Here is a 27,457-nt window from a genome sequence, read left to right on the forward strand (position 1 = left end):
ACAATTCACCTGAGTTTTGTGTTCCAGGTCAAGAGAACAGTAATGGGAATGTGGTTTATGTGCTGAACTCTAAAAGTGAATTGTGCCCCCCAGAAGAAGATGGGGGACACATGTCTGAACCATGTAGCTCCAGCACCCCTCAGGGCGCAGTGAATGCTGAGGCTGAGATCTGGGCCTCCGATACTGTCTCTAATGATCATGTTTTACCTTCAGTTTGTGTAAATTTGGAATCATGTTCTTTTGTTTCTAAATCATTTCAGGATGGGGTGTTGGTTGGGAGTGCTACTGATATAGTAAGCTCACAGTCTGCACCACCACTGGCAGCCATAGCTCTATTAGACTCTGTGTTAGCTGCACCTCCATTCATAGATGACTCAGAGTCTCTAAGTCAGCTTCTGGTGGGGGGCTAGCTGGGGAATGCAGGCCTGAGACTGCCAAATACCAGGCCGAGCCGCATGATTCCTGTCAGTCAGAGCGTAATGAGGCTTCAATCCCCTCTGACAGCGTCACTTTTGATTTGTTTGTGCCTAATGTGGTCTCTGCTAAAGCTAATGGCTCTGTCAAACCAATCACAGAAGAGTTTATTCAGACTCTTGGCGTTAACCTAGTGCCAGCCATCCCATCAGAAGTAAGTGTAACTGCAGTATGTGTAAGCACAGACTCTGATCAGGTTACAAGTCCACCACATGACTGCAAAATGAACGTGAATGAGTCTTCTTTAACCAGTTGTGCCGACTTAATGGATGTCCAGGAACCTAGCCATGAACTGATTAATCATGTTTCTATGAACGGTTCAGTTATACATGCAGCTCATGTGGTCGAACTAGCCCCTTTGGTGACTGAAACCCTGTCACAGGTGGAGACTGTCACAGGAAGACAACGTGACGTTTCTTCAGAGGAAATGAACTGTACTGAGAGCCTTGGGGGTCCAACTTTCGAACAGGGTTTTTCCATAACAGTTAACTTGCTTGCTAAGAATGGCGAAACTTCCGCTAGAGCTGATGCAGAGACTGTTACTGATTCTGGGCAATATTATGGGGTAGATGCTGCCTGTGTGTCCAAGATTAATCTATGTAATTCTGGTGAGGGTGAGGCAGCCAATCTGAGTTTGTGTTTTTCTGCTTCTGAGTTAAAAGAACCAAAGACTGAGACTAAAGACTCTGTCTTTATGTTTGTGAAGGAAAATGAAAATGTGAATTTGGACAAGACCTCTGAAAGGAACACACACATAGTACTTGGCTGTGACACCACTTTTTCTCAGACTGCCATGGACATTTCTGTTCTGGGTTCTGAACCACACGGTGAACAAATGAATAATGTTTTCAGGGGCGATCTGGTGGGAAATGAATTGTGTGATGTTACATTAAATTTCCCAGAGAGTCAGCGGCATCTTTCTTCTGCCAGAGTAACGGCTCAGCCCCCTGTTCAGCTCTGTTTTGCCAGGGGTCTCCATAACTGCTCATCCTGCATCTGTAGCTGGATGCCTGGGTGTGCCACCTCGGCACCTTGCAGCACCCCCGCTGCTTCATGCCTTGTCAGCTGGAGGGCCCGAGGAGCCCATCCAGCCACCACCTGCTCTACCACCTGCGACTCCGTTGCCTGCAGCACCTACGCCGTCGCCTGGTCCAGCTTCTGCTCCGCCTACGCCGTCGCCTGGTCCAGCTCCGGCTGCCACTTCCTCTCCGCCTGGTCCAGCTCCGGCTGGTCCAGCTCCGGCTGCCACGCCACCTCGGGATCGCCGGCCACTTTCCAGGCCGGCCGCCGGACGTCATTGGTGTCGTGGACGGCCTCCTGATCTGTTGCTGCAGTCTTCCTCACGGCCGGCCTCCGGACCTGTTTTACTTTGGACCCTTGTGCTGCCGCCCGCACGGTCGGCCCCCTGACCTTTTTGAGGCTCGTATTGGCTTTAGTTTGATTTTGTCAGTTTTCCTGGACTCTCACTCCTTGTTTTTGGTTGGTCTACCTCATTCTTCACACCGGCGCACCCCGCCGTGACAAGTGGTTGTTTCCACATTTATGAAAATCAAGGTTAGTTGAATTGAATACTAACTGCGTGCTGATGAAACATGCACCCGCATGTCTGTGACACCAGTTACACGCTTGCATGTTTTCTCATAGGACCTGTAACCCCAGAGTTAAACAGTGGTGGCACTGATGATGAATTTTCATGTTTAATTGTTTTTTCCTTTTTATTTGGAGCAGTTTTAAACATCTATTAATGGGCCAAAAACGATTTGCTTCTGTACAATGCAGCGAAAAGATACATTTCAGTTTCTAAGGGCAGGTTATTTGTGTTGCACAAACAGAAGCTAAATTGAGAGAACACTGGTGATCATTCCACTTCTTTTCTTTATTCACGTTGGTGTGACCACAGTGCTGATCTTTTCCATCGTTGTTTGGTTGTCCAGCACTCCAGTAGACAAAACTCACTGCACAACCATCAGACCACATCCATCTGCCTTCTTTATGGATGTCACTCAGTCCAATCCAGGTCCATCGCTCAGCATGGTCAAAGTTCTTAATTAATGATTTAACAAACTCTTCTTCCTCCCTGCTGTAGATAGACACCAGGTTGGCTCGCTGTGACACACAGTAGAGCTCTGCATCAGCCCAGCTCATGTGTGTGGCCACATATTTGTAGCAGCGGCCATTGAAGCTGTACCAGAACGGGGGACAGTTTCCACGCAGTAGTTGAACTCTGTGGTCATCTGAAGAAGACACAGCAGTCAGAGCTCGATGAAAAACAAATAACTGTTTTTGTCAGTGTGACTGACATTTTTTTTCTTTGATCTAACCTCTGAAGAATATCAGAAAAGCACGTCTGCACAGCTGACATGGTGAAAGTTAAAAAAATGCAGAGAAATAAGCTGCTCTTATTACGTTTATTAGCAGGTCTTTATCATAACTCTACAGTATAGTAGAACTTATCTGACACGGGGGGAAAAAAAATCTATGTTACAATGAAACACCAAGAATTTTGTATCACTGACTGCTGAAACAGACAACAGAAAATCTTGGAGTATTTGACTAAATTGTGATTAAGATAATAAAAAAAAAACCCCACAAAAATAAAGTTAAATAAAGGAGGGGAAGGAAGAGTCAGAATATAGGATGGTTACCATGTTGTAGCTTCACTTCACTGCCGTCAGAAGGAGCACCCAGAGCCAGACTGAACAAGAAGAGGAGCAAGATCATGTTGGAGCTTTAAGTCTCAACCTTTGATGAAGAGCTGCTGAAGCTTCTTTGTACAGGATTTCTGCAGAGAGGTGGAGCTGCTTTCTTTTATAGCTGCCTGAGAGGGAGTTTTCACCGATCACTGTGATATCATTGACCAAATGGAACAAAACTCTCCACAGTAAACATCACTAACACCGGTCAGTAAACACCATCAGATTCTAAAGAAATTAATAATTGCTGAACAGCCACGTCCTCCTGGCAGACTCAGAAGAACGTGACTGTATTTGCTGTAATTCTGCATTCATGATATGATCAAAGGCCTTTTCAGTATAATGATTAAACAAACATGAAAGGTCAGAGTTGTAACAAGAAGACAGCAGCTCACAAGCTCTAGTTATGGCCTTCTCTAATAAACAAATGTAGAACAAATACTCAACGTTAAAGAGGACTCAGCACCCAGAGTCACCCAAACAACCTATTGCTGTGCAACACTTTCATTTTATCAATTTAAAGTGATCCAGAAAAACAAACAAACAAACAAACAAATGCATGATGAAAATATCTGTTTAATATAGTATTATAGAGTCCTTAAATTTCAGTACTCCAGCCTTGCCCTTCTGTACTTCTAATATGTTTAATTAATAAACACATTAATTAGGATATATTAATATTAACATTGCTAAATTTATTGTGGAGGGACGCTACATGCCAACATAACATCAGGTTAACTGTCTAATGTTGAATTAGCGTCTTGGTTTCTAAACACAGGCATTGCGTTTTACACAAACAGAGGGATAACCACGAGAGCATGGTTCGTCATTCCACTTCTTAACAGGACCAAAGTTGTTTTGCACACAGTGTTCGTTTTTTCCCAGGTTGTTTGGCTCGCCTGTAAGCCAGTTAAAAAAGCGTACCACAGAGCCATCAGACCACATCCATCTGCCCTCTCTGTGAACATCACTGAGTCCAATCCAAGAGGCTCTCTGAGCAGGATCAAAGTTCCTGATCAAGGATCTGACAAAGTTCTCTTCCTCCATGTTGTGGATGGACACCAGGTTGGCTCCCTGTGACAAACAGTGGAACTCTGCATCAGACCAGCTCATCGGTGTAGCTACATACTTATAGCAGCGGCCGTTGAAGCTCCACCAGAATGTGGGACAGTTTCCTCTCAGGAGCTTCACTGCTCGGTCATCTGAAAAAGACAGAAACAAGAAGAGGAAAAAGATCATGATTTGTTTTTTAGTGACAGAAGAAACCTGATCTGTACTGCTAATATCCTAAAGGTGAGACCTGGTGTCAGGCTGCTTTTCTCTATGTACTTCAGGGAATAGAAAGAAACATTACATATTAGCTTCACTGCATCAGCTCCCTGCTAAATCCAGATTAAAATTTAAAATCCTTCTCCTCACATACAAGGTATTAAATACTCAGGCTACGTCTTATTTTAAGAGCAATGGAGTACTTTGCTCTCAGACTGCTGGTTTACTTGTGGTTTTGAGGTTAATTAAAAGTAGAATGGGAGGCAGAGCCTTCCGCTTTAAGCCTCCTCTAATGTGTAATCAGCCAGTTTGGATTAAGGACACAGATAATCAATAATCTACTTTTAATATTAAGCTTTTCTTTTTGATGAGGCCTAAAGTTCCACCAGTCACAGCAAATGGCTGCTCCTGTCTGAGCCTGGTTCTGCTGGAGGTTTGAAACGTGGAACCAAATTAATGCATGTATCCCCAATTACACTAACACATATTTATCCTGAGCAAAACAAAACAAGAAACATGATAAAGGTGCATTTAAAATCTATTATTTGCTAAATAATATTAAAAAGACAAAAAAAAATGCACAAAAAAAAGTTACCAAGTTGGAGCTTTACTTCATTTTCATCAGAAGGAGACTCAGAAGGAGCACCCAGAGCCAGACCGAGCAGGAAGAGGAGCAAGATCATGTTGGAGCTTTAAGTCTCAAAGTGTGATGAGGAGCTGCTGAAGCTTCTTTGTACAGGATGTTCAGATTTCTGCAGAGAGTTGGAGCTGCTTTCTTTTATAGCTGCCTGAGAGGGTGTTTTCACCCCACTCTAAACAATAACACTAAAAATGAGCCAGAAAAATACATCAAATTCCAATGAACTGAGCTGATGTGTAATTTATGTTTATGGTACCACAAAGCTATATCAGCATAATGATTAATCAAACAGGGTGAATCAGATCTCTAACAGGAAGGACCAAATAGAAACTCCTGAACTGCTCCAGTAAACAAAGACAGATTGAACTCTCCCTCTCAGAAGGATCCTCTCTATGTAGTCAACCCAGACAGAGATATGTGACTCTGCTATGGCAGCCAGTAAAGTTGAAGTAAATACAAATTTTAAAATAAATTAAATAACAAAATTTGAACCTTTGGTTTATAGATGGATTTTTGAATACCATCCATCCATCCATTCGCTTCTGCTCATCCTTTTCAGGGTTGTGGGGGGCGCTGGAGCCTATCCCAGCTGTCATAGGGCGAGAGGCGGGGTACACCCTGGACAGGTCGCCAGTCTGTCGCAGGGCTAACACACAGAGAGAGAGACAACCATTTGCACTCACATTCCCTCCTGCATTCACACTTATGGGCAATTTAGATTAGTCACTTAACCTATCCCCACAAACTGCATGATTTTTGAATACATTTAGTCTTCATCAAGGTTTTTGTGATCTCACAATGCTTTATATAGACATCAATGGATATCAACAGTGTTGGGTAAGTTACTTTAAAATAGTAACTTAGTTACATTACTAGTTACTTCTCTCAAAAGTAACTCAGTTACTTCAAGTTACTCGTTACTTTCAAAGTAACTAGTTACTAGGGAAAGTAACTATGATTTTACTCAGAATTCTCTTGTTAATATGTTTCTTCCATAACTTTGCCAGTCTTCTAGCTTGCTTACTTGCCACAAGTGCACTGTGCCACCTACCAATAGAAAGGAAAAGATAATGTGCATATTTCCACGAGAGAAATCCCACGCCTGGACCGTCATTGACTGCTGCCATGATTCTAGCCTACGTCACAGCGTCATGTGCACCTTTTACATCCAACACAAAAACTGCAGTCGTGGTGCTTTCGATTGTACTCAGAACTCGGAAATTCTGCCTTCTGAATAGGAAGATGTAGGTAACACCAGACTGCAGATGAGCTGCTTACAGGGCTGGACTGGGACAAAAAAATCGTCCTGGGCATTTTGACTAGAGACCAGCCCACCATTATAGGAAAAATCATAAAGCCTTTGAATGAAAATAAACACTGTTGTGTCAGTGATGTACACGGTTTTGATGGTATATATGCATCAATCTATCAATCGTTTGTTGTAAGATTCAGATAATTATTTTTTAAAAGCGAGACATTTTAAATGAGAATAAGAAAGAAAAGTATTTCTTTGTGCCCCCCTTTCCCTGTTAATGCCCTACATGCCCCCCTGGCAACACTTTGCTAGATCCGCACCTGCACAGTTACCAGCTGTCAGCTACTTAGAAAAGGATCCTGGTGTTATTTGTCTCTCAGAAACAGTTCATAACTTCCCTTCAACTCATTCATGTCACCTAAAAGGTAAACCTGTTTCTCCATCACCTGTTCAGCTCTGATGATTCAGTAAGGACATCTCCTGGTTTCATCTTCATGATTCCCTCTCACCAGATAACCAAACCATATCATGACCAGCAGCTTTTTTGCAGCTGTGGCTCCAGCAAACATCAGCTGATACTAGAAATTAATATTAAATAAATTCTAACAACAGCTGATCAAGCTTAAAAGTGCTGCTGTTGTTTAGCGCGACATCCGCTGGTTTCCTCTTTCGGCGCAAAGTGAGCGATAAACAAACAAGAGAGAAAAGACGATCAGCTGATCATTGATCAGTTTTCATGATTGAAGTAGAAACGGGAGAGGGAGGGGAGAGGATGAGAGAAGAAGAGGCAGCTGTGCAGCGTAAACACAGAATAACTCCAGCTTTGTGCCTTTTTCATTGTAGCTGAATTACGGGACAAACTGTTCCTTTTCACCTCAATAAGAAACGCGTAATATTTTCTCTGAATACCAGACGGACGGTTGGCAACTCTAATAACTTATGAACAAAATAAAGTTCAACATCATGAACTTCATAGCACCACCCAGCTGTATAGAAACTCCGTCATGCTAGCTAGCACGCAGTACGGAAAAAGTCAGAATAACGAAAATAAACTCCACCTAAGCTTGGTTTATATCTGACCCAGAGAGACTGCAGGTCATAACTTCTTACCTGAAGTTCAGTTCACACTTGGACCGGCGGCCGCCTCGGGTCTCTTTTCCTTCTGCGTCCCTTTTCCTTCATCCACCTGCTGGCCTCCACCACTTGCTAATGTTACTGAATCTGTGGAAACTCCGCGATAGCCACCACACGAAGTAACGAGTAACGACCCTATCTAAATCCCAGTAACGAGTAACGCGTTCCTGGTTTTGGCATAATAACTAGTTACCGTGCTCGTTACCACAATAATAACGTAGTTACTGTAACGCGTTACTTAATAACGCGTTAGTCCCAACACTGGATATCAATAAACTCATTTATTATTTGATTGCATATTGAATATCGCCTGACTGCCTCTGTGCAAGTATGCAAAAGGAGAGAGACAGAAATACTTACTTTTTACTCTACGCAGTAATTATAGTAATAGTAGTAAGTACACTAATAATGTTTTCATGCATTCAGATTGATACACACCTGTTGGATATGTGTGATATTTATCATGATATCAAACCAGCTGTTAAATCCTTGTCACAAAAGCTACATGTCATTAGAAAACTCTGGAAAATTGTGACATTAAGCAGCTTATAAATGTATTTATAAATGTTCTCCTTGACTTTCCTTTTATTAGTGAGCTTACTTCATTTCTAACACAAGGTCCAGGACAGACATATTATTTATTTATGAGATCATCATTGAGCTCTAAGTCTTGTTTTTACAGGATTCAAGTGTGTTTTGGTAAAATTATCCACAACTCAAAGACATCACTTAACTACTTATTGACACGTGTTGAGCTCTGGCCTTTTCCAGAGAACTTCACTGTTTGTTTGTCTGAGTATTTATTGATTTATTATATTATAAAATCACATCATCAACAAAATGCTTAACAGAATAGGTTACTATACCAGGAAGAGGAAATAGAAGTGTACAATCATTCTCAGTAAAAAAAACAACAACTGTCAAAACAAACCATGTGCACACTTTTTATTGCAGTGAACACATATACATGAAGTGATCGTGGGCGGCCTGTTCAGAGGCAGGTAGATAAACAATTAGAACCTTTGGTTTAGTAGATTTTTGTTTTTTATAGTATTGTAATTTGCAACTTTGAAACATATTTTTTAATTTTAACTATTGTCTCTCTTTTAATGTTTACAGTGTATGAAAAGAGCACCCCAGACAGATTGCTATTCTTAATTTATTTCTTTACTCTTGTTTTTTTGCAAACTTTATAAATGGCACAGAGTGAACATCATGACAAAAAGACTCAATATATACAATATAGAGACAGTGGAATACTGACAGGGAAACACAAAAGTTCTTTTCATTACATCTTGGACCCATGCCTGGTCGCTTGGATCTCCGACTACCTCACCGACAGACCACAGTACGTCAGGCTGAAGGACATCACGTCTGACACAGTGGTCAGCAGCACAGGAGCACCACAGGGAACTGTGCTGTCCCCTCTTCTCTTCACCCTGTACACCTCTGACTTCTGCTACAACTCTGAATTATGCCACATTCAGAAGTTTGCAGACGACACAGCCATCATGGGGTGTATCTGGGATGATCAGGAAGAGGAGTACAGAAGTCTGGTGAGGAACTTTGTCGCATGGAGTCATACAAACCACCTGCAACTCAACACCTCAAAGACTAAGGAACTGGTTGTGGACTTCGGGAGGTCTAGAGCAGGTCCACTGCCGGTTCAGATAGAGGGGGAGGAGGTGGAGGTGGTCAACAAGTACAAGTACCTCGGGCTGTGGGTGGACAATAAACTGGACTGGTCATGCAACACAGAGCACCTGTATAAAAAAGCACAAAGCCGACTGTACTTCCTCAGGAGGCTGAGGTCTTTTAACATCTGCAGGAAGCTCCTGAGGATGTTTTACCAGTCGGTGGTTGCTGGAGTACTTTTCTATGCTGTGGTGTGCTGGGGGAGCAGCACAGCAAAGAAGGACTCATCCAGGCTGGAGAAACTGATCAGGAAGGCTAGCTCTGTGGTCGGCATGAAGCTGGACACTCTGGTGACAGTGGCAGAGAAAAGGACATTAAAGAAACTGATGGACATTATGGACAATGCCAGGCATCCTCTGCACACGGCCATTAACAACCAGAAGAGTCTGTTCAGTGACAGGTTGCTTCTCCCCAAGACAAGAACTAACAGACTTAAAAACTCCTTTGTCCCACACGCCATCAAACTGTTTAACTCCTCTCTGGAGGGGAGAGGGAGGGGAAACAGGAGGACAAAGGAGGGGGGAACAACTAAGCTGTAGTGCCTCTTCACCTCACTGTGCAATACCTTGTGCAATACTTTTGTAAATAGTCAACAGTGCAATAGACTCAATACTTGAAATGTGCAATTCACTTGTATTTTTATTTTTTATTCCTATTTATTCTATTTATCCCCTTCGTATATTTTATTTATATTGTCTCTGTATTATATATATGTGTGTGTGTGTGTATATATATATATATATAATATTCTGTAACTCTGTAACTTCTGTCGGTGCTGTGCTTTTTTGGAAATCGAATTTCCCAGAGGAACCCACCCGAGGGATTAATAAAGTTCTATCTTATCTTATCTTATCTTATCTTATCTTATCTTATCTTATCTTATCTTATCTTATCTTATCTTATCTTATCTTATCTTATCTATCTTATTAATATTAATCTGAATAATTGCAGAGTCCAAAAATTGACCTGGGCCATAACAGAAAGGGAACAGAGGGTTAAAAACCGTGCACATCTCAATGACATCACAAAGCATTTTTACTTTACTATGTATTAAACTGGGCTTTGGCACTTTCAGGAGAACTTCACTGTTTGTTTGTCTGAGTATTTATGGTTTTATTATATTACAAAGTCACATTATCAGCAAAAAGAAAAACAGAATAGGTTACTGTACCCGGAAGAAACAGAGGTTTACAAGCCTCTCCAGTAAAAAATACAAAACAAACTCTGTGCACAGCTTTTATAATTGTGAACACATAAATGAAGTGATTGTGGCCAGCCTAGACCTTTAGAGTCAATAAAAGGAAAGACCGTCTATTTAACTTCTTTTTTACTTTGCCACTTTGAAATATTTACTGTGCATACAAATATTTAAGCTCCCTTTTGTCTATTACATTTTTAAATTCACCAAAATGAAATCCCTGCAGTAAATAAACGTTTAAACTAAAAGCAGATCATAACCACTGCTGTGCCAGCTAGGCTGTCCTTTGGCACTCATGTGGGGGGTTTGCCTCACTTTCTATTCTAAAATGTGAAGTGCAGTCTTAAAGGTTTTTTCATCTCAACTTCCACCATATCCCTTTACTAAAGTTTCTTGAACATACACAAAGAGATGGAAAGATGAGAGGCTTTCAGCTAGGGAGTACGGAAAGAGGGCATGACCCTCAGTAGCTTCAAGTCTTAAAGGATCATTTAGAAGGAAACTGGGCCATAGTTAGAAACAGGTAGAAACCAACACAGTTAAACATCAAACATCTAAAAACTATGTGACCTTATGAGAATAATGTTCTTTTGGTTTTTCCTGCGACGTTTCCATTTCCGACGTTGCCATCACATAACATGTAAACCTAGCATTCAGACAGGATTTTCTGAATGGACACACTGATTACAGTTTATGGATAGTGTTACTTTCTGTTAGTAACTTCACTGTAGCTTCACTGTTACACTTGTTTCCCTCTTATTCACACACATGTATTCTGTCTTGCTTCTGCTTTAATCCCTCTTCTCCTCAGAGCATATCCCCACCTCTCCAGGCCCTACTCCACCTGCTCCCTACTCTCACTACAGTTTACAATGTGATCTGCAAACATCACAGTCCGTAGAGCGTCCTGCCTGACCTCATCTACCAAATACGAAGGAGCAAAGAGACGATCTCTGATGTAATCACACGTCCACACTAATACCACGTACCTCGTGCTGTCTCTCTGTCCTTATAGATGTTCTGCACCACTCTCACATACTTGTCTGCCACTTCTGACTTCCTCATACAGTACCACAGTTTCTGTCTTGGCACTCTATCACATTCTGTCTCTAGATCCACCAAGACACAGTGAGCTGCACCGCAACTTCTGACCTCCTCTGTACTTCTCCATCAACACTCTCAAAGCAAACATTATCTGGTCTTTAAGTCTGACGTCATTAGCTTTTTCTGGGTCCAAACTCCGCTTCAGGTCCCAAAGTGAAACAAACACTGCAGGGTCACTGAGAGTTCCAAACTGTCTAAATTCATCTAATCTTTAATAAAATGATCAATGTGGCTGCTCTACAAGGTGTAACAAATAAGTTTAGCATCCAGGCATTCATGAAATCAGAATTTACGAAGTTTAACAGAGGGAGTTAGCTCACTAGTTTCCATCTAAAGGTGATATACCATGTTATGACAGAGGGATTTCTAAAAAATTAAAAAGTACAGCTCAGCCATCGCGTCCAACATAAATGAAGAAGTTGGACTAGCTGGTATATAACGATGTGCTACGTGATCACTAGCGAGTTGCGACACAGCTATGGTTAGCTATATATGTCATGATCCTGGGCCATGTGGGCCCAGTATTCTTAGTTTCTTGTATTTGTTGTATTTTGTTCCTTATTTAGGCCATGTTTCCTGAGTTGCCCTGTTGTGTTGTTCCCTAAGTGTTTTCCCTTCGTGACTCTTACCCCCTGTGTGCCCCTCTGTGTATTTATGAGCCCTCGTCTCTCTTTGTGTTTATTCCATGTTTCCCCTGCCCGTTATGTCTATGTTCTCCCTGTGCTCTCTCTCTCTCTCCTCCTGTCTGAACCCCCGTGTACTTCCTGTTTTACTTTGTGACTCTCGAGCCTGTATACGTCATGTTATGTTCACCCCGCCCTGTCTCGTTATGGTTATCTGTGTCAGCTGTGTCCCCGTGTGTTCCCACTTCCCTCGTTAACCCTCTGTGTATTTATGTGCTTGTCTCCCCCAGTCCAGTGTTGTGTCGTCAATGTCTCTTCCCCGAACCTGTGTGGCTTTCTGTTCCCTCGGTCTTCAGTTTATATTCCCGGTTTTGGTTCTGTTACTTTGCACTTCTGCAATAAAGCAGCATTTTTGAGTTCAGTTCCAGTCTCCGTGAGTTTTGCGTTTGGGTCCTCTTCTGCCTCCACACAGCCAGTTTATGACAGTATATAAATGCAGTGAACCTGGAGGATGAACGCTAACGTTTCTTCCACTCAGTGAAAGTTAACGCGAGGGTTCCCGATAGTTAGAGACAAATGCAACCGGCAAACTTCAGTCAGGAGAACAACGGAGATAATCCATCCACAATACAAGGTTAGTCATTAATGCTGCATAGTAAGGTTTTAAAAACTAAGCAAACATGCTACCAATGAATAGTGGAAATAAGAGCCGAGAGAGGCAGATAGTGATCAGTTCTTCAGATTAAATAGATCAAGATACAAAGATTAAAACGTGTTAAAAACACAACAGCCTTAATAAATGCAGAGTAGTTTGGACCTGGAAACAGGGTTCATACTGTCATGGACCTAACAACCTGATATCTGTAGTGCTTTTTCTTTGCATACTTCTGCTTTTCTTAAACTAGCTTCATAAACTATTTTTCATATCTTCATGGTATGGGTGATGAGCTTTATTCCCCTTTAGTTACTACAGGTCTGCACATCACCATTGTTGTTGAAAATCGGTACCAGTTTCTTCTTCATTTCCGAGGCATCCTCTCACTTTCCAAGACTGTGTTAAACATTCTGGTTAGTTAGTCCACTCCTCTCTGTATTATCATGGGTATGTTATCTGGACCAACTGCCTTTCCACTCTTCATCCTCTTCAAAGAGCAGACTAGAAACCCAACTTCAGGGTTAACGTTGGATTTTCTGTACTGAGAGGGTGTATCAGTGTTTACCAAGGTATATCGCCAAGCTAAACTATGTTTCAAATTTATTTTCCATTGATTCTTTCCTTGGTCTCATGTATAGGAATTTCTTTTACTTATGTATTAATCACATTATTTTATTGCATAATGCCTTGGTGCCACTGGATTTTAACATGTCTGACACTCATACAGTAAGACAAATGGTGGGGGTGTAGTAAGGAAGTTGGGGGAAGCAGACCACGCCACAGGAAGAGTCTTTTGTCTCTCTGAGGACTCTGGGAGGTAGCAAGGGAGTGTGAACCTTAAGGTGTGAAACAGCTGTGTACTGCCTTTTGTTCCTGAAGAAGGTATTTAACTGAGAGCCATGCTAGGCTCAGGGAGACTCTGCTGACCTGCCCCGCGGTCATGTAGGCTCTCCACAAGCTTGGTTTTCTGTTCTTTGTGTGTTTGGATTAAAGAATGTTAGCTACCGCTCGTCTGCAGGCTTTATTTAAATGGAAAACTTCCACAACACTCGGTACACTAAACACCACTAAGGCTGCAGCAGACGGGATGAAAAGCACAGCAAACATACTTTTTTTCTTTCTTTCTTTTTTTTATTGCTAGTTGTTCATTACACATTTAGGAAAATCAAGGTCAATGGAATTTTGTCAGTGTCACACAAACATATAAAAGACATATAACAGAAACATTGAAGGTTAAATGTATATTTTTGTTTTGTTTTATGTTTTAGGACAGGTTATTCGTGTTGCACAAACAGAAGGAGAAATTACAGAACATGGGAAGTCATTCCACTTCTTTACATTTGAATAGTTCATGTGACCACAGTGTTCAATTCCCTTCCAGTTGTCTGGCTGTTGTGGATACCAGTGGACAAACCGAACTGCACAACCATCAGACCACATCCATCTGCCTTCTTTATGAAGGTCACTCAGACCAATCCATGTGATTCCCTCAGTGTGGTCAAAGTTCTTAATTAAGGTTCTGACAAAGTTCTCTTCCTCCTGGCTGTGGATAGAAACCAGGTTGGCTCCCTGTGACACACAGTAGAGCTCTGCATCAGCCCAGCTCATATGTGCGGCGACATATTTGTAGCAGCGGCCATTGAAGTTGTACCAGAACATGGGGCAGTTTCCATGCAGTAGTTGAACTCTGTGGTCATCTGAAGAAGACACAGACACAGTTAGGATCAAGTGAAAAAGTACGAGTTAAAGAGATCGTGTTTTTGCAGAAATAAAGCTGGTCAGCTCTGGTATTTCAAGGGTGACACCTGGTGACAGACTGTTTTCTTTGGTCTAGTTTTCAAGCCTTCACATCTTCATTGTTAAACCCCTGAACTATTCAGAGAAGATTGGTTACATGTCTGTCATTTACAGATCAATGCTACAAATAACTGCCACAGTGAAAGTTGAAATGACTGTTACTGTACATGGCTTCACTTTGTAAGAAGTCTATTATCTAACTTTAATCTTACTTATTTATGGTGCCAAAATGAAAGATGAAAGTCTGCCCATCAATGTGAAAGTTAAAATACACAGAGAAGAAAGTGGGGCTTATTATGGTTATTAGCAGGTCTTTATCATAACTCTATGATTTAGCAGAAACCATCTGGTATGGGAAGAAAAGAAATCCATATTATAATCCTACACTAATACTTTTTGGATAACACTACCTGCTGAAACAAAAAACATCAGAAACATAAGGAAAACATAGAATGGTTACGAAGTAAAACATAGAATGGTTACCAAGTTGGAGCTTCATTTTATTGCCATCAGACGGAGACTCAGAAGGAGCACCCAGAGCCGGACCAAACAAGAAGAGGAGCAAGATCATGTTGGAGCTTTAAGTCTCAAAGTGTGATGAGGAGCTGCTGAAGCTTCTTTGTACAGGATTCGAGGCTGCTTTCTTTTATAGCTGCCAGAGAGGGTGTTTTCACTGCTGGTGTGACATCACTGGCCAGCTGGACCAAAATTATACACTGTAAACAACACTAAACATAAGCCAGAAAAAAAAAACAAATTCCAAAGAGATTAACAAAGGTTGTTTGTTTTTTGTTGTGTAGCGTATATTTATTGTACAATAAAGGTGTTATATGCATGATGACTAATCAAACCTAACTGACTAAACACAAGCCAGTAAAAAGGTAAAATTTCACACGTGCCTGTTTTTACTGTGCAATTATATTCTATTGTGTCATAAAAGGAATCGGTTACTAAAACAGATCAGACCAGAGCATCTACAGGAAGAGAAAAGAAAAAAACTCCTCAGCTCCTCTAGTAAACAGAGAGAGAACAAACTCTCCCGATGCAGCCCGATTTCTTTCTTTCTTTTTCTTTCTTAGAAAGAGAAGTAAATACAGTGTGAACTGCCAGCCATCTGAGATCTTCACAGACAGTGCTGTATGACTATGGAATTATATTTATGTCATAACAAGCACACAGCAAAAAATAATCTGAAAAAATAATTTCTGTTCATAATGAGAAGCATGCATCATTCCTAAGAAAAATGTAAATAGTTCTTTAGTCAGTTGAGTAAACTTAATTTGTAAACTTACATAAAAATATGACATGTGCTTATGTTGCTGCCTGTGAAACAGCTGTACACGTCTGGCTGCAGAGATCCACTCACTGTGGGTTCAGGAAACAATGAAACAATTACACTGTAAAACCCTCCACTAGGGTACATTAAATCACATCACTACTGATGTGTGGCATAAGTAGACATAAGTAGAACAAACAAGATGATGGTTTCTGTCACACTGACAGAACTGATGTGCACTGCTCAGGTGGGATCGAGATCCTAAGCCTGAACCTTTGGCACTGAAGATGAACACAAGAGCCTCCAATAACTTGGGAGTAACACTTAAAACCTGTAATGTAAAATGTAAACTTAGATGATTTTTTTGTTTGTTTTTTCATTTTCAGCATATGAATAATACCAAGATAATGTGTAACTTAACACGGATATAAAACTAGAACAGAGTATCTAACATGTTAGGCTGACTGTGCAGACAAACGTGTGTTTGGATTCTGGCCAACTCCTCTTCCTCCTCACTGTGGATAGACACCAGGTTGGCTCGCTGTGACTCACAGTAGAGCTCTGCATCAGCCCAGCTCATGTGTGTGGCCACATATTTGTAGCAGCGCCGATTGAAGCTGTACCAGAACAGGGGACAGCTTCCTTGCAGTAGTTTAACTCTGTGGTCATCTGAAGAAGACACAGCAGTCAGAACTTGATGAAAAAGTAAGAATGAAAGAGATCATGTTTTTGTTAGTGTGACAGACTTTTTTCTTTGATATTCTTCAGAGATGGTGCATCAGACAAGCACTTCAGCACAGTTGACACTGTGGAAGTTAAAACATGCAGAGAAGTAAGCTGTATCTTATTATGTTTACCAGCAAGTCATAATCATAACACTACAGTATAGTAGAATCCATCTGACATTGGTAAAAGAAATGTATGCTTCAATCCAACATCAAGAATTTTGTATCATTGACTGCTGAAACAAAAGATATAGAAGCATGAACAATATGTTCTTTGAGTGAAAAAACAAAAGACACAAATAAAGGAAAAAGTAGAGAAAAGAGGGCTTACCAATATATGGGACAGTTACCAAGTTTAAGCTTCACTAAATGGTACTACTGGTGCTGCTTAGGCTTCACTGTACAGGATGTTCATATTTCTGAATTCAAAGTTGAAGCTGCTGTCTTATGTAGCTCCCTGAGAGGGTGTTTTTACTGCTGGTGTGACATCATTTGCCACATGGACATAGGAGTAACATTTTCTTGGGACTTCCAGGAGAACGTGACTGTTTTTGCTGTAATTGTATATTTATGGTATGGTATATACTTCCCTACATTAAAGAGCATTAGCTCTCTTTTTAAAATAGGTTTTTCTATCAAATGTAATAAGTGAGAGTTTTGTTCTTTCCTCTGCTTGCATTTATAAATGCGATTCTACACAGCAAAATCTCCAGTGTCAAATTAACACTAGAGAGTGTCTATATGGGTCCACACCTCTGAGTGTTAAATACAACACTGTTGAGTGTTAAATTAACACTTTTGACAGTGTTATATGTTTAGAAGTAACCTAGTCAGTTTTGAAGATTAACAATGGCTAACACTGAGCAGTGCTGATTTTCTAACACTGGAATATTTCTAACATTTTGAGTTATTTTCCAGCGTCCGCTGTACACTGTGTGGGAAGAAAACTTCTTTCTACAGCGAAAAATTCAACTTCAAATGTGAGCAAGCACATAGCACGCCACCACAGGAATGTGAAATTAACAGAGAAACCCCCGGATCCCCCCACTGACATGAACGCTGGGGCACCGGGCAATCCTCCAATGGCCCCGCTCCAGGTAAACATGTGAAAACTGATTTAAGACTTGAATCTTTATTTTATCTATTTTTTTGCTTTGTTTTACTTACATCTATTTGAAAAGTGAGTGTAAACACAAAAATGATTTCATTTTATATGCTGGAATAAGCAGAAAATAGGTTTAAATGTTAAACAAATTTCTTCGAGTTAAAGACTGTTGCATATAATTTAATTTTAATCAGTAATTAGTAACTAATTACTAATTACTACTAATTACTAATAACTATTTTTAAGTAACTTGACCAACAATGATAACGATAGAAACAGAAATATACCAACAAGTTAAGAGAGTGATGGAATGAAGAAAATGAGAGAGACATGAGGACATCAGGAAATGCAGAGGATTAGTAAGGAGGGAGTGAGGGCAGCTACACTGTTCCAAAAAATAGTAATGCCAAAGTATTTTACTGTGTAGTTTACAGTTGTGTACTGTTTTTCTAGAATATCATTACATTTACATAAGTAGACTGTGATCTGACACGTCAAATGTAAAACAACATAACATCACTGTAAATGTAATAAAACACAATTTACTTGTTTGTTAAATATATTTTGTTGTACATATGCATATTTAGATAGTAAAAATACATCCAGGAATGTCTCCCATCATGCCTTGGGACATGTGCTGCTGTTTAGATGTTCTTGTTTTATTGTTTATGGTTACGTTACTTTAAACTGTTATCTTGAATGTTGTGTTTACGCCGTGGTGCAGAGTCACTGACAGTTGTTGTTTTGTAGAGAGCGTGCTGTACCATGAGTGACTTCTGTTGTGCTGTTGTTGAACCTTGAGGCATACTGTAGCACCACAAGTGTTTTATTAAGGAGCTCCCCCTACCAGCTTGGGGTTAAATAACAAGCTCAATCTCTCTCTGTGAGCTTCTTTGTTTAGATTTCTCTGCATGCAACAATGTAAAACATTGCATGGACACGCTGTGCTAATTATATATTTTGAAAAAGAAATGTAGAGGTAGGAATTGCAATTAATATAAATAACATGACGCTAAGCATCGGCCAATGAATGTGAACTAACAACAAGGTCGCGGGTAACGCTGCGACCGTAGGAAAAAACCCTAATATGAAGGTATTTTACTGTGCATTTTACAGTAATGTTCTGTTCTTGTAGAATATCATTAAAGTTACGTAAATAGACTTTGACTTCACATTTTGAATGTAAATTAACGTTAAATCACTGTAATGTAAGTCTGTGAAGGTTCTCAGTCATCCAGGTCATCGTAGTCAAAGGAGCTTGCAAAGAAAAGCGTCTGGACTTCTTTAAGTTGCTTGAAGACGTTTCACCTCTCATCCGAGAAGCTTCTTCAGTTCTAAGGTCAAATGGTGGAGAGTCCCAGATATAAACCTAGTGGGAGTAACCCCCCACAGAGGGACAAAAGGACCCCCTGATGATCCTCTAGTCGCCTGAGCCAAGGTGTGAAACTGGGTGTGGGTCCCAATCAGCCAGAGTTTCGGGTGTGTTCATTGTGAAACCTGGCCCCACCTTATCATGCGAATTCCTGAGGTCAGATGGCCCAGGATGTGAGTGGGCGTTAAGGCGTCTGGGAAGGGATCTCAAAACTGGATTATAGATGGCAGAGAGTTGGTGTCGTAAACCCCCGCCTCTGTTCAAAGATGGTCACTCACAGTGGACATAGATGGCTTCTTTCACTCCTCTTTCAAACCATCTGTCCTCTCTGTCCAAAATGTGAACATTGGCATCCTCAAAAGAGTGTCCTTTATCCTTAAGATGCAGATGGACTGCTGAGTCTTGTCCTGTGGAGGTGGCTCTTCTGTGTTGTGCCATGCGCTTGTGTTCACAATGAACACACCCGAAACTCTGGCTGATTTGGACCCACGCCCAGTTTCACACCTTGGCTCAGGCGACTAGAGGATCATCAGGGAGTCCTTTTGTCCCTCTGTGGGGGGATACTCCCACTAGGTTTATATCTGGGACTCTCCACCATTTGACCTTAGAACTGAAGAAGCTTCTCGGATGAGAGGTGAAACGTCTTCAAGCAACTTAAAGAAGTCCAGACGCTTGTCTTTGCAAGCTTCTTTGACCACTGTAATGTAATACAACATAATTGTCATGATTATTAAATGTATCTGTCTGTACATATGCATATTTAGATTAAAATATATTCACAAATGTATCATGATCCCACAAATATCTGTCCATTATTTGAAAGATTGAACTGTTGAATTCAAATGTAATGCTATGGAAAAGTATATAACATGATCCCTATAAGCTTGTGTTACATCACATTAGTATTATTATTGTTGCTAGTTAGGCCGTTCGTGGCTCAAGAGTTGGCAGTTCGCCTTGTGATCAGAACATTGCCGGTTCGAGCCCTGGCTCGGACACTCTCCGTTGTTGTATCCGTGGTCAGGATTCTTCACCTACCGCCTACTAGTGATGGCCAAAGGGGCCGATGGTGCGATATGGCAGCCTCGCCTCTGTCAGTCTATCCCAGGGCATGCAGTCAATTATTATTCAAACCAACTGTTAACTGTATATTTCTGTACATTTACGTATTATGATTCATATTTCCACATTCATTGACCTTGTTTATAGGTAATTTCATTGTTTGATCGCGCAAAAATGTTCCTAATTTAATGTCTAAAAGCACTTGGAAAAGGCAGAATCCCATGTCAAATTAGCGCAACAAACTGTATTTTTATGGGACAGTTATTTTCTGTTATTTTATGGTCGTATTTTGGTGCCCCAGCTGCTGGAATATTACCTTTTTTAAAGATGTTTTTTGTATCAGTGTAGTGGAAAGGCAGCTGGTCCAGATGACATAACTGTGGAGGTAGGGAGTTTTTAAGGAAATAGTGCAGTGGGCAGAAAGGAAATGGAAAAGGTAAAGATATGATTTGTGAAACAGCAAAGAAGAAACTGATGAAACTCCAGTCTTCCCTTCCATAAATTTTGAGATGAAAATGATGAGTAAATATTTCCTTCGAGTGCAGCTGCCAGTGGTTAATATGAAAATCAAGATTAGTGGAATTTTGAGACTGTCACACAAACACACAAAAGACAGATAGCATAAACAGTGCAGGTTTAATGTACAATTAGGTATCACAGTGTTCATTTGTTCCATCGTTGTCTGGTTGTCCTGCATGCCAGTAGACAAAACTCACTGCACACCCATTAGACAACATCCATCTGCCTTCTTTATGGAGGTCACTCAGTCCAATCCAGTTGTATCGCTCAGCATGGTCAAAGGGATATTAGCTTTCATTGCTGGATTGTTGTGTGACTCGGATTGCCTGGATCCCTGAGAGGATTCCTTGTCATGAGCAGAGATGGGCAGTAACGCTGCTCATCTCAGTAACTCAGTAACAGTAATGCATTACGCGTTACTGTAATCCGATTACTTTTTTCAAGTAACAAGTAAAGTAAGGGATTACTATTGCAAAAACGGTAATTAGATTACCGTTACTTTCCCATAGGAACACTGCGTTACTGCGTTACTAAAACCGTGATTTTTTTGCGAGAATGTCTCACGACAGTGATGTAAGCAAGTGCGACGTTTGTGACAACAGCTGTGTGCAGATCAACAATGGATCATATATCGAGTACGGGAGAGAGTATGAGCATGCAGCGTTTAAAGCGCGGAAGTACTGACCTTACTTTAAGTTTGATTCCATAAAAAGTGACAAAAACATTAGCGTCCATCGTGCGTGGGAAGAAAACTTCTTTTTAGAGCGAAAAAAACCCCCTAAACTTCCAAGTAAGCAGCTACGACGTAATGAGAAATTCACAGAGAAACTCGCGGATTCTTCCACTGACCGCTGCAGCACACCTGCACCAGGGTAAACCTCCGCCTACCCCACTCCTGCTTTACAGGTGAAAATAGAGCAAAAGGACCGCTGAGTCTTTGACTTTATTTATTTTCTGCTGTGTTTTACTTGCATCTATTTGAAAGACTGAGTGTAAACACAAAAAATATTTTATTTCATGTGCTGGAATGTGCAGAAAATAGGTTTAAATATTCAACTAATTTCTTCAAGTCAGAGAATGGTGCATATAATTTAAATTTTGCTTGATGGATAAAGTCAAAAGATTAAAACTAATAAAAAAAGTAAAAAAAAAAAGACTTTTCCATTTGATTACATTTTGTATGATGGATTATGCAGAAAAAGTAGAATTGGGATGAAAGATCTATCGCTTTATCACCTCTTCAGGTTGTAAATTGTGTTTTTAAAAAGTAACTAAGTAATTAATTACTTTTGAAAATAAGTAATCAGTAAAGTAACAGGATTACTTTTTTGGGGAAGTAATCATTAATTAGTTACTGATTACTTTTTTCAAGTAACTTGACCAACACTGGTCGTGAGTGATTGGAGAGTGGCTGGCAGCAAGCAGTGAGTGACCGAAGAGGAAGGAGTGTTTTCCCCCTGTCCTCCCCACCTTGGATCCCCTGGAGCCCATACTCCTGTCACCTTTGTATATAGCACTATTCCCCGAACTGTCTGTACACACACCTGGTGAAAAGTGTAGTAAATGCCACTGTGATCTTCTCAAGTTCAAGAGTCCTGCGTGTGAGTCCTCAGTGAACCGTGACACTGAATATCAGATAAGCATGTCTGCACAGTTGACACTGTGAAACATGCAGAGAAGTAAGCTGCTCTTATTGTGTTTATAAGCAGTCTTTATAATAACTCTACGGTACAGTAGAACCCATCTGACATGGGGAAAACATTTGTGTTACAATCCAGCACCAAGAATTTTGTATCACTGACTGCTGAAACATAACAAGCAGAAAATCCTGGAGTGTTTGACTAAAATGTAATTAAAATATAAAAAAAAAAAAACCCACACAAATAAAGTTAAAATACAAGAAGGGAGGGAAGAGTCAGAATATAGGATGGTTACCAAGTTGTAGCTTCACTTCATTGCCATCAGAAGGAGACTCAGAAGGAGCACCCAGAGCCAGACTGAACAAGAAGAGGAGCAAGATCATGTTGGAGCTTTAAGTCTCAAAGTGTGATGAAGAGCTGCTGAAGCTTCTTTGTACAGGATTTCTGCAGAGAGTTTGTCCTGCTTTCTTTTATAGCTGCCTGAGAGGGTGTTTTCACTAATCACTGTGATATCATTGGCCAAATGGAACAAAACTCTCCACTGTAAACATCACTAACACCAGGCAGTAAACACCATCAGATTCTAAAGAAATTAATAATTGCTGAACAGCCACGTCCTCCTGGCAGACTCAGAAGAACGTGACTGTATTTGCTGTAATTCTGCATTCATGATGTGATCAAAGGCCTTTTCAGCATAATGATTAAACAAATATGGAAGGTCAGAGTTGTAACAGGAAGAGAGCAGCTCACAAGCTCTACTTACTGCTCTAATAAACAAAGACTGAAAAAATTCTCAACATTAAAGAGGACTCAGCACCCAGAGTCGCCCAAACAAGAAGAGGAGCAAGATCATGTTGAAGCTTTAAGTCTAGAAAACTAGAGCTATAAAACTAGAACAGAGTATTTAACATGTTATTTGTCATACACAGTGTTGGGACTAACGCGTTATTAAGTAACGCGTTACAGTAACTACGTTATTATTGTGGTAACGAGCACGGTAACTAGTTATTATGCCAAAACCAGGAACGCGTTACTCGTTACTGGGATTTAGATAGGGTCGTTACTCGTTACTTCGTGTGGTGGCTATCGCGGAGTTTCCACAGATTCAGTAACATTAGCAAGTGGTGGAGGCCAGCAGGTGGATGAAGGAAAAGGGACGCAGAAGGAAAAGAGACCCGAGGCGGCCGCCGGTCCAAGTGTGAACTGAACTTCAGGTAAGAAGTTATGACCTGCAGTCTCTCTGGGTCAGATATAAACCAAGCTTAGGTGGAGTTTATTTTCGTTATTCTGACTTTTTCCGTACTGCGTGCTAGCTAGCATGACGGAGTTTCTATACAGCTGGGTGGTGCTATGAAGTTCATGATGTTGAACTTTATTTTGTTCATAAGTTATTAGAGTTGCCAACCGTCCCGCCTGGTATTCAGAGAAAATATTACGCGTTTCTTATTGAGGTGAAAAGGAACAGTTTGTCCCGTAATTCAGCTACAATGAAAAAGGCACAAAGCTGGAGTTATTCTGTGTTTACGCTGCACAGCTGCCTCTTCTTCTCTCATCCTCTCCCCTCCCTCTCCCGTTTCTACTTCAATCATGAAAACTGATCAGTGATCAGCTGATCGTCTTTTCTCTCTTGTTTGTTTATCGCTCACTTTGCGCCGAAAGAGGAAACCAGCGGATATTGCGCTAAACAACAGCAGCACGTTTAAGCTTGATCAGCTGTTGTTAGAATTTATTTAATATTAATTTCTAGTATCAGCTGATGTTTGCTGGAGCCACAGCTGCAAAAAAGCTGCTGGTCATGATATGGTTTGGTTATCTGGTGAGAGGGAAACATGAAGATGAAACCAGGAGATGTCCTTACTGAATCATCAGAGCTGAACAGGTGATGGAGAAACAGGTTTACCTTTTAGGTGACATGAATGAGTTGAAGGGAAGTTATGAACTGTTTCTGAGAGACAAATAACCCCAGGATCCTTTTCTAAGTAGCTGACAGCTGGTAACTGTGCAGGTGCGGATCTAGCAAAGTGTTGCCAGGGGGGCATGTAGGGCATTAACAGGGAAAGGGGGGCACAAAGAAATACTTTTCTTTCTTATTCTCATTTAAAATGTCTCGCTTTTAAAAAATAATTATCTGAATCTTACAACAAACGATTGATAGATTGATGCATATATACCATCAAAACCGTGTACATCACTGACACAACAGTGTTTATTTTCATTCAAAGGCTTTATGATTTTTCCTATAATGGTGGGCTGGTCTCTAGTCAAAATGCCCAGGACGATTTTTTTGTCCCAGTCCAGCCCTGTATGCAGCTCATCTGCAGTCTGGTGTTACCTACATCTTCCTATTCAGAAGGCAGAATTTCCGAGTTCTGAGTACAATCGAAAGCACCACGACTGCAGTTTTTGTGTTGGATGTAAAAGGTGCACATGACGCTGTGACGTAGGCTAGAATCATGGCAGCAGTCAATGACGGTCCAGGCGTGGGATTTCTCTCGTGGAAATATGCACATTATCTTTTCCTTTCTATTGGTAGGTGGCACAGTGCACTTGTGGCAAGTAAGCAAGCTAGAAGACTGGCAAAGTTATGGAAGAAACATATTAACAAGAGAATTCTGAGTAAAATCATAGTTACTTTCCCTAGTAACTAGTTACTTTGAAAGTAACGAGTAACTTGAAGTAACTGAGTTACTTTTGAGAGAAGTAACTAGTAATGTAACTAAGTTACTATTTTAAAGTAACTTACCCAACACTGGTCATACACAAATGCTTCCAACAACGCTCATCGTAATGGATGTAAAAGTAAGACACCTGATAATTAAAGCATCTGACATCAGGACCTTTTTCTTCTGCTGCACTCAAGTGGCCATAATGTTCATAACAGGTACTTAAATTCCAGCTGTGAAGATTCAAATTTGTAAACATTAATACTTCAAAAAACAACTGAAAAACATTTTCTGAGTTACTGTTTTGTGAATGTTGTTAAGTCTCATTAAGCTGACTGTGGAGACAAACGTGTGCTTGGATTCTGGCCACTCTGTCATGCACCGGTTACTTTTATCATATTTTGATAGCAGGGTGTGTTAGAGACACTGGCTCTAATGTCCTCTAAGCACTGATTTGCTGAACTGCAGCCTTTGTCTTCAGGGAAAACATTGTGCACCTTTTCTCACCTTTTTGAAGATTTTTAGTTTTTCTGGAGCTATTAAGTGTGTGTAGTGTGAAAGCAAGAGTGCCCCCCCCAAAAAAAGAAACATGACTTAACCTGGCTGCATATTATACAATAGTCTGTTCATACACATAACTACACAATAGAGGTACTGATCATTAAATTTCATGTTTTGTTAGTAACGTCTTTGTTTGTTTGTTTTTATCTTGGAAAGACCTCAGAAAGCTTCTGTAACTAAAAGCACAGTGAGCATGTAGAATATTATTATTATATAATCCGAATCCTTTTCAGAACATGTTTGTTACCAAAAATCATTTTACATTCTTATTATAAATTATCACTCAGTTTTGAGCTCATCAGGAGGTGTGTAAATTTATTAGTATGACTGATTAGGCATTCATGTTAAAGTTCAGTGATTTGCTATTTATATACAGACATAAACGTTTACATTGCTTTCTGTATTGTGCCACATGCATGTCACCATAGCATGTCCTTGCTGAATTAGTATCTTAATTTCTAAGCACAGACTTTGTGCTTTAAACAAACAGAGGCACAACTAGAAGAACATGGCCAGTCATTCCACTGCTTAATTGTACGATAGTTTCTTGTAACACAGTCTTCATTTCCTCTATTGTTTGGCTCGCCTTTTTTCCAGTTAAAAAAGTCTACCACAGAGCCATCAGACCACATCCATCTGCCCTCTCTGTGGATGTCACTGAGTCCAATCCAGGTGGCCCTCTCATCAGGGTCGGAGTTCCTGATCAAGGATCTGACAAAGTTATCTTCCTCCATGTTGTGAATAGACACCAGGTGGGCTCCCTGTGACAAACAGTAGAACTCTGCATCAGACCAGCTCTTTGGTGTAGCTACATACTTATAGCAGCGGCCGTTGAAGCTCCACCAGAACGGGGGACAGTTTCCTCTCAGGAGCTTCACTGCTCGGTCATCTGAAAAAGACAGAAACAAGAAGAGGAAAAAGATCATGATTTGTTTTTTAGTAACAGAAGAAACCTGATCTGTACTGCTAATATCCTAAAGGTGAGACCTGGTGTCAGGCTGCTTTTCTGTATGTACTTCAGGGAATACAAAGAAACATTACATATTAGCTTCACTGCATCAGCTCCCTGCTAAATCCAGATTAAAATTAAGAATCCATCTCCTCATATACAGTGTATTAAATACTCAGGCTACATCTTATTTTATGACCGATAGAGTGCTTTGCTCTCAGACTGCTGGTTTACTTGTGGTTTTGAGGTTAATTAAAAGTAGAATGGGAGGCAGAGCCTTCCGCTTTAAGCCTCCTCTAATGTGTAATCAGCCATTTTGGATTAAGGACACAGATAATCAATAATCTACTTTTAATATGAAGCTTTTCTTTTTGATGAGGCCTAAAGTTCCACCAGTCACAGCAAATGGCTGCTCCTGTCTGAGCCTGGTTCTGCTGGAGGTTTGAAACGTGGAACCAAATTAATGCATCTATCCCCAATTACACTAACACATATTTATCCTGAGCAAAACAAAACAAGAAACATGATAAAAGTGCATTTAAAATCTATTATTTGCTAAATAATATTAAAAAGATAAAAACAAAAAAGAAAACCCCCACAAAAAATAAACTACAATGAGTAAATGAAGGAAAAGAGGAGCCAGAATGTGGGACAGTTACCAAGTTGTAGCTTCACTTCATTGTCATCAGAAGGAGACTCAGAAGGAGCACCCAGAGCCAGACCGAGCAGGAAGAGGAGCAAGATCATGTTGGAGCTTTAAGTCTCAAAGTGTGATGAGGAGCTGCTGAAGCTTCTTTGTACAGGATGTTCAGATTTCTGCAGAGAGGTGGAGCTGCTTTCTTTTATAGCTGCCTGAGAGGGTGTTTTCACTGATCACTTGTGATATCATTGGCCAAATGGAACAAAACTCTCCACTGTAAACATCACTAACACCGGCCAGTAAACACCATCAGATTGTAAAGAAATTAATAATTGCTGAACAGCCACGTCCTCCTGGCAGACTCAGAAGAACGTGACTGTATTTGCTGTAATTCTGCATTTATGATGT

At 40.6% G+C, this 27,457-nt stretch overlaps 3 protein-coding genes across 3 annotated transcripts; all 3 read right to left on the reverse strand.

Annotated features, from left to right (window-relative positions):
* Nucleotides 1-274: 274 nt before the first annotated feature.
* On the reverse strand, nucleotides 275-3,243 carry LOC308385072 (lactose-binding lectin l-2-like). The gene is made up of 2 exons (XM_080863807.1): nucleotides 3,120-3,243; nucleotides 275-2,708 (listed from the first exon to the last, which is right to left on the reverse strand). The coding sequence occupies exons 1-2, from the start codon at nucleotides 3,193-3,195 to the stop codon at nucleotides 2,275-2,277; spliced, it is 510 nt and encodes a 169-aa protein (XP_080719933.1). The 5' UTR covers nucleotides 3,196-3,243; the 3' UTR covers nucleotides 275-2,274.
* Nucleotides 3,244-3,773: 530 nt separating this feature from the next.
* Nucleotides 3,774-27,156, reverse strand: LOC308385073 (ladderlectin-like; the record flags this gene model as incomplete). Its single annotated transcript, XM_080863808.1, has 2 exons — nucleotides 3,774-4,369; nucleotides 27,069-27,156. 2 exons carry the CDS (start codon nucleotides 27,154-27,156, stop codon nucleotides 3,936-3,938), a joined length of 522 nt encoding a protein of 173 aa, XP_080719934.1. The 3' UTR covers nucleotides 3,774-3,935.
* Nucleotides 13,941-15,242, reverse strand: LOC308385070 (lactose-binding lectin l-2-like). Its single transcript, XM_080863805.1, has 2 exons — nucleotides 15,021-15,242; nucleotides 13,941-14,437 (listed from the first exon to the last, which is right to left on the reverse strand). The coding sequence occupies exons 1-2, from the start codon at nucleotides 15,106-15,108 to the stop codon at nucleotides 13,998-14,000; spliced, it is 528 nt and encodes a 175-aa protein (XP_080719931.1). The 5' UTR covers nucleotides 15,109-15,242; the 3' UTR covers nucleotides 13,941-13,997.
* Nucleotides 27,157-27,457: the final 301 nt, after the last annotated feature.

The sequence above is a fragment of the Rhamphochromis sp. 'chilingali' genome (assembly GCF_963969265.1).
Source record: "Rhamphochromis sp. 'chilingali' genome assembly, chromosome: 17".
Lineage (NCBI taxonomy): Eukaryota > Metazoa > Chordata > Actinopteri > Cichliformes > Cichlidae > Rhamphochromis > Rhamphochromis sp. 'chilingali'.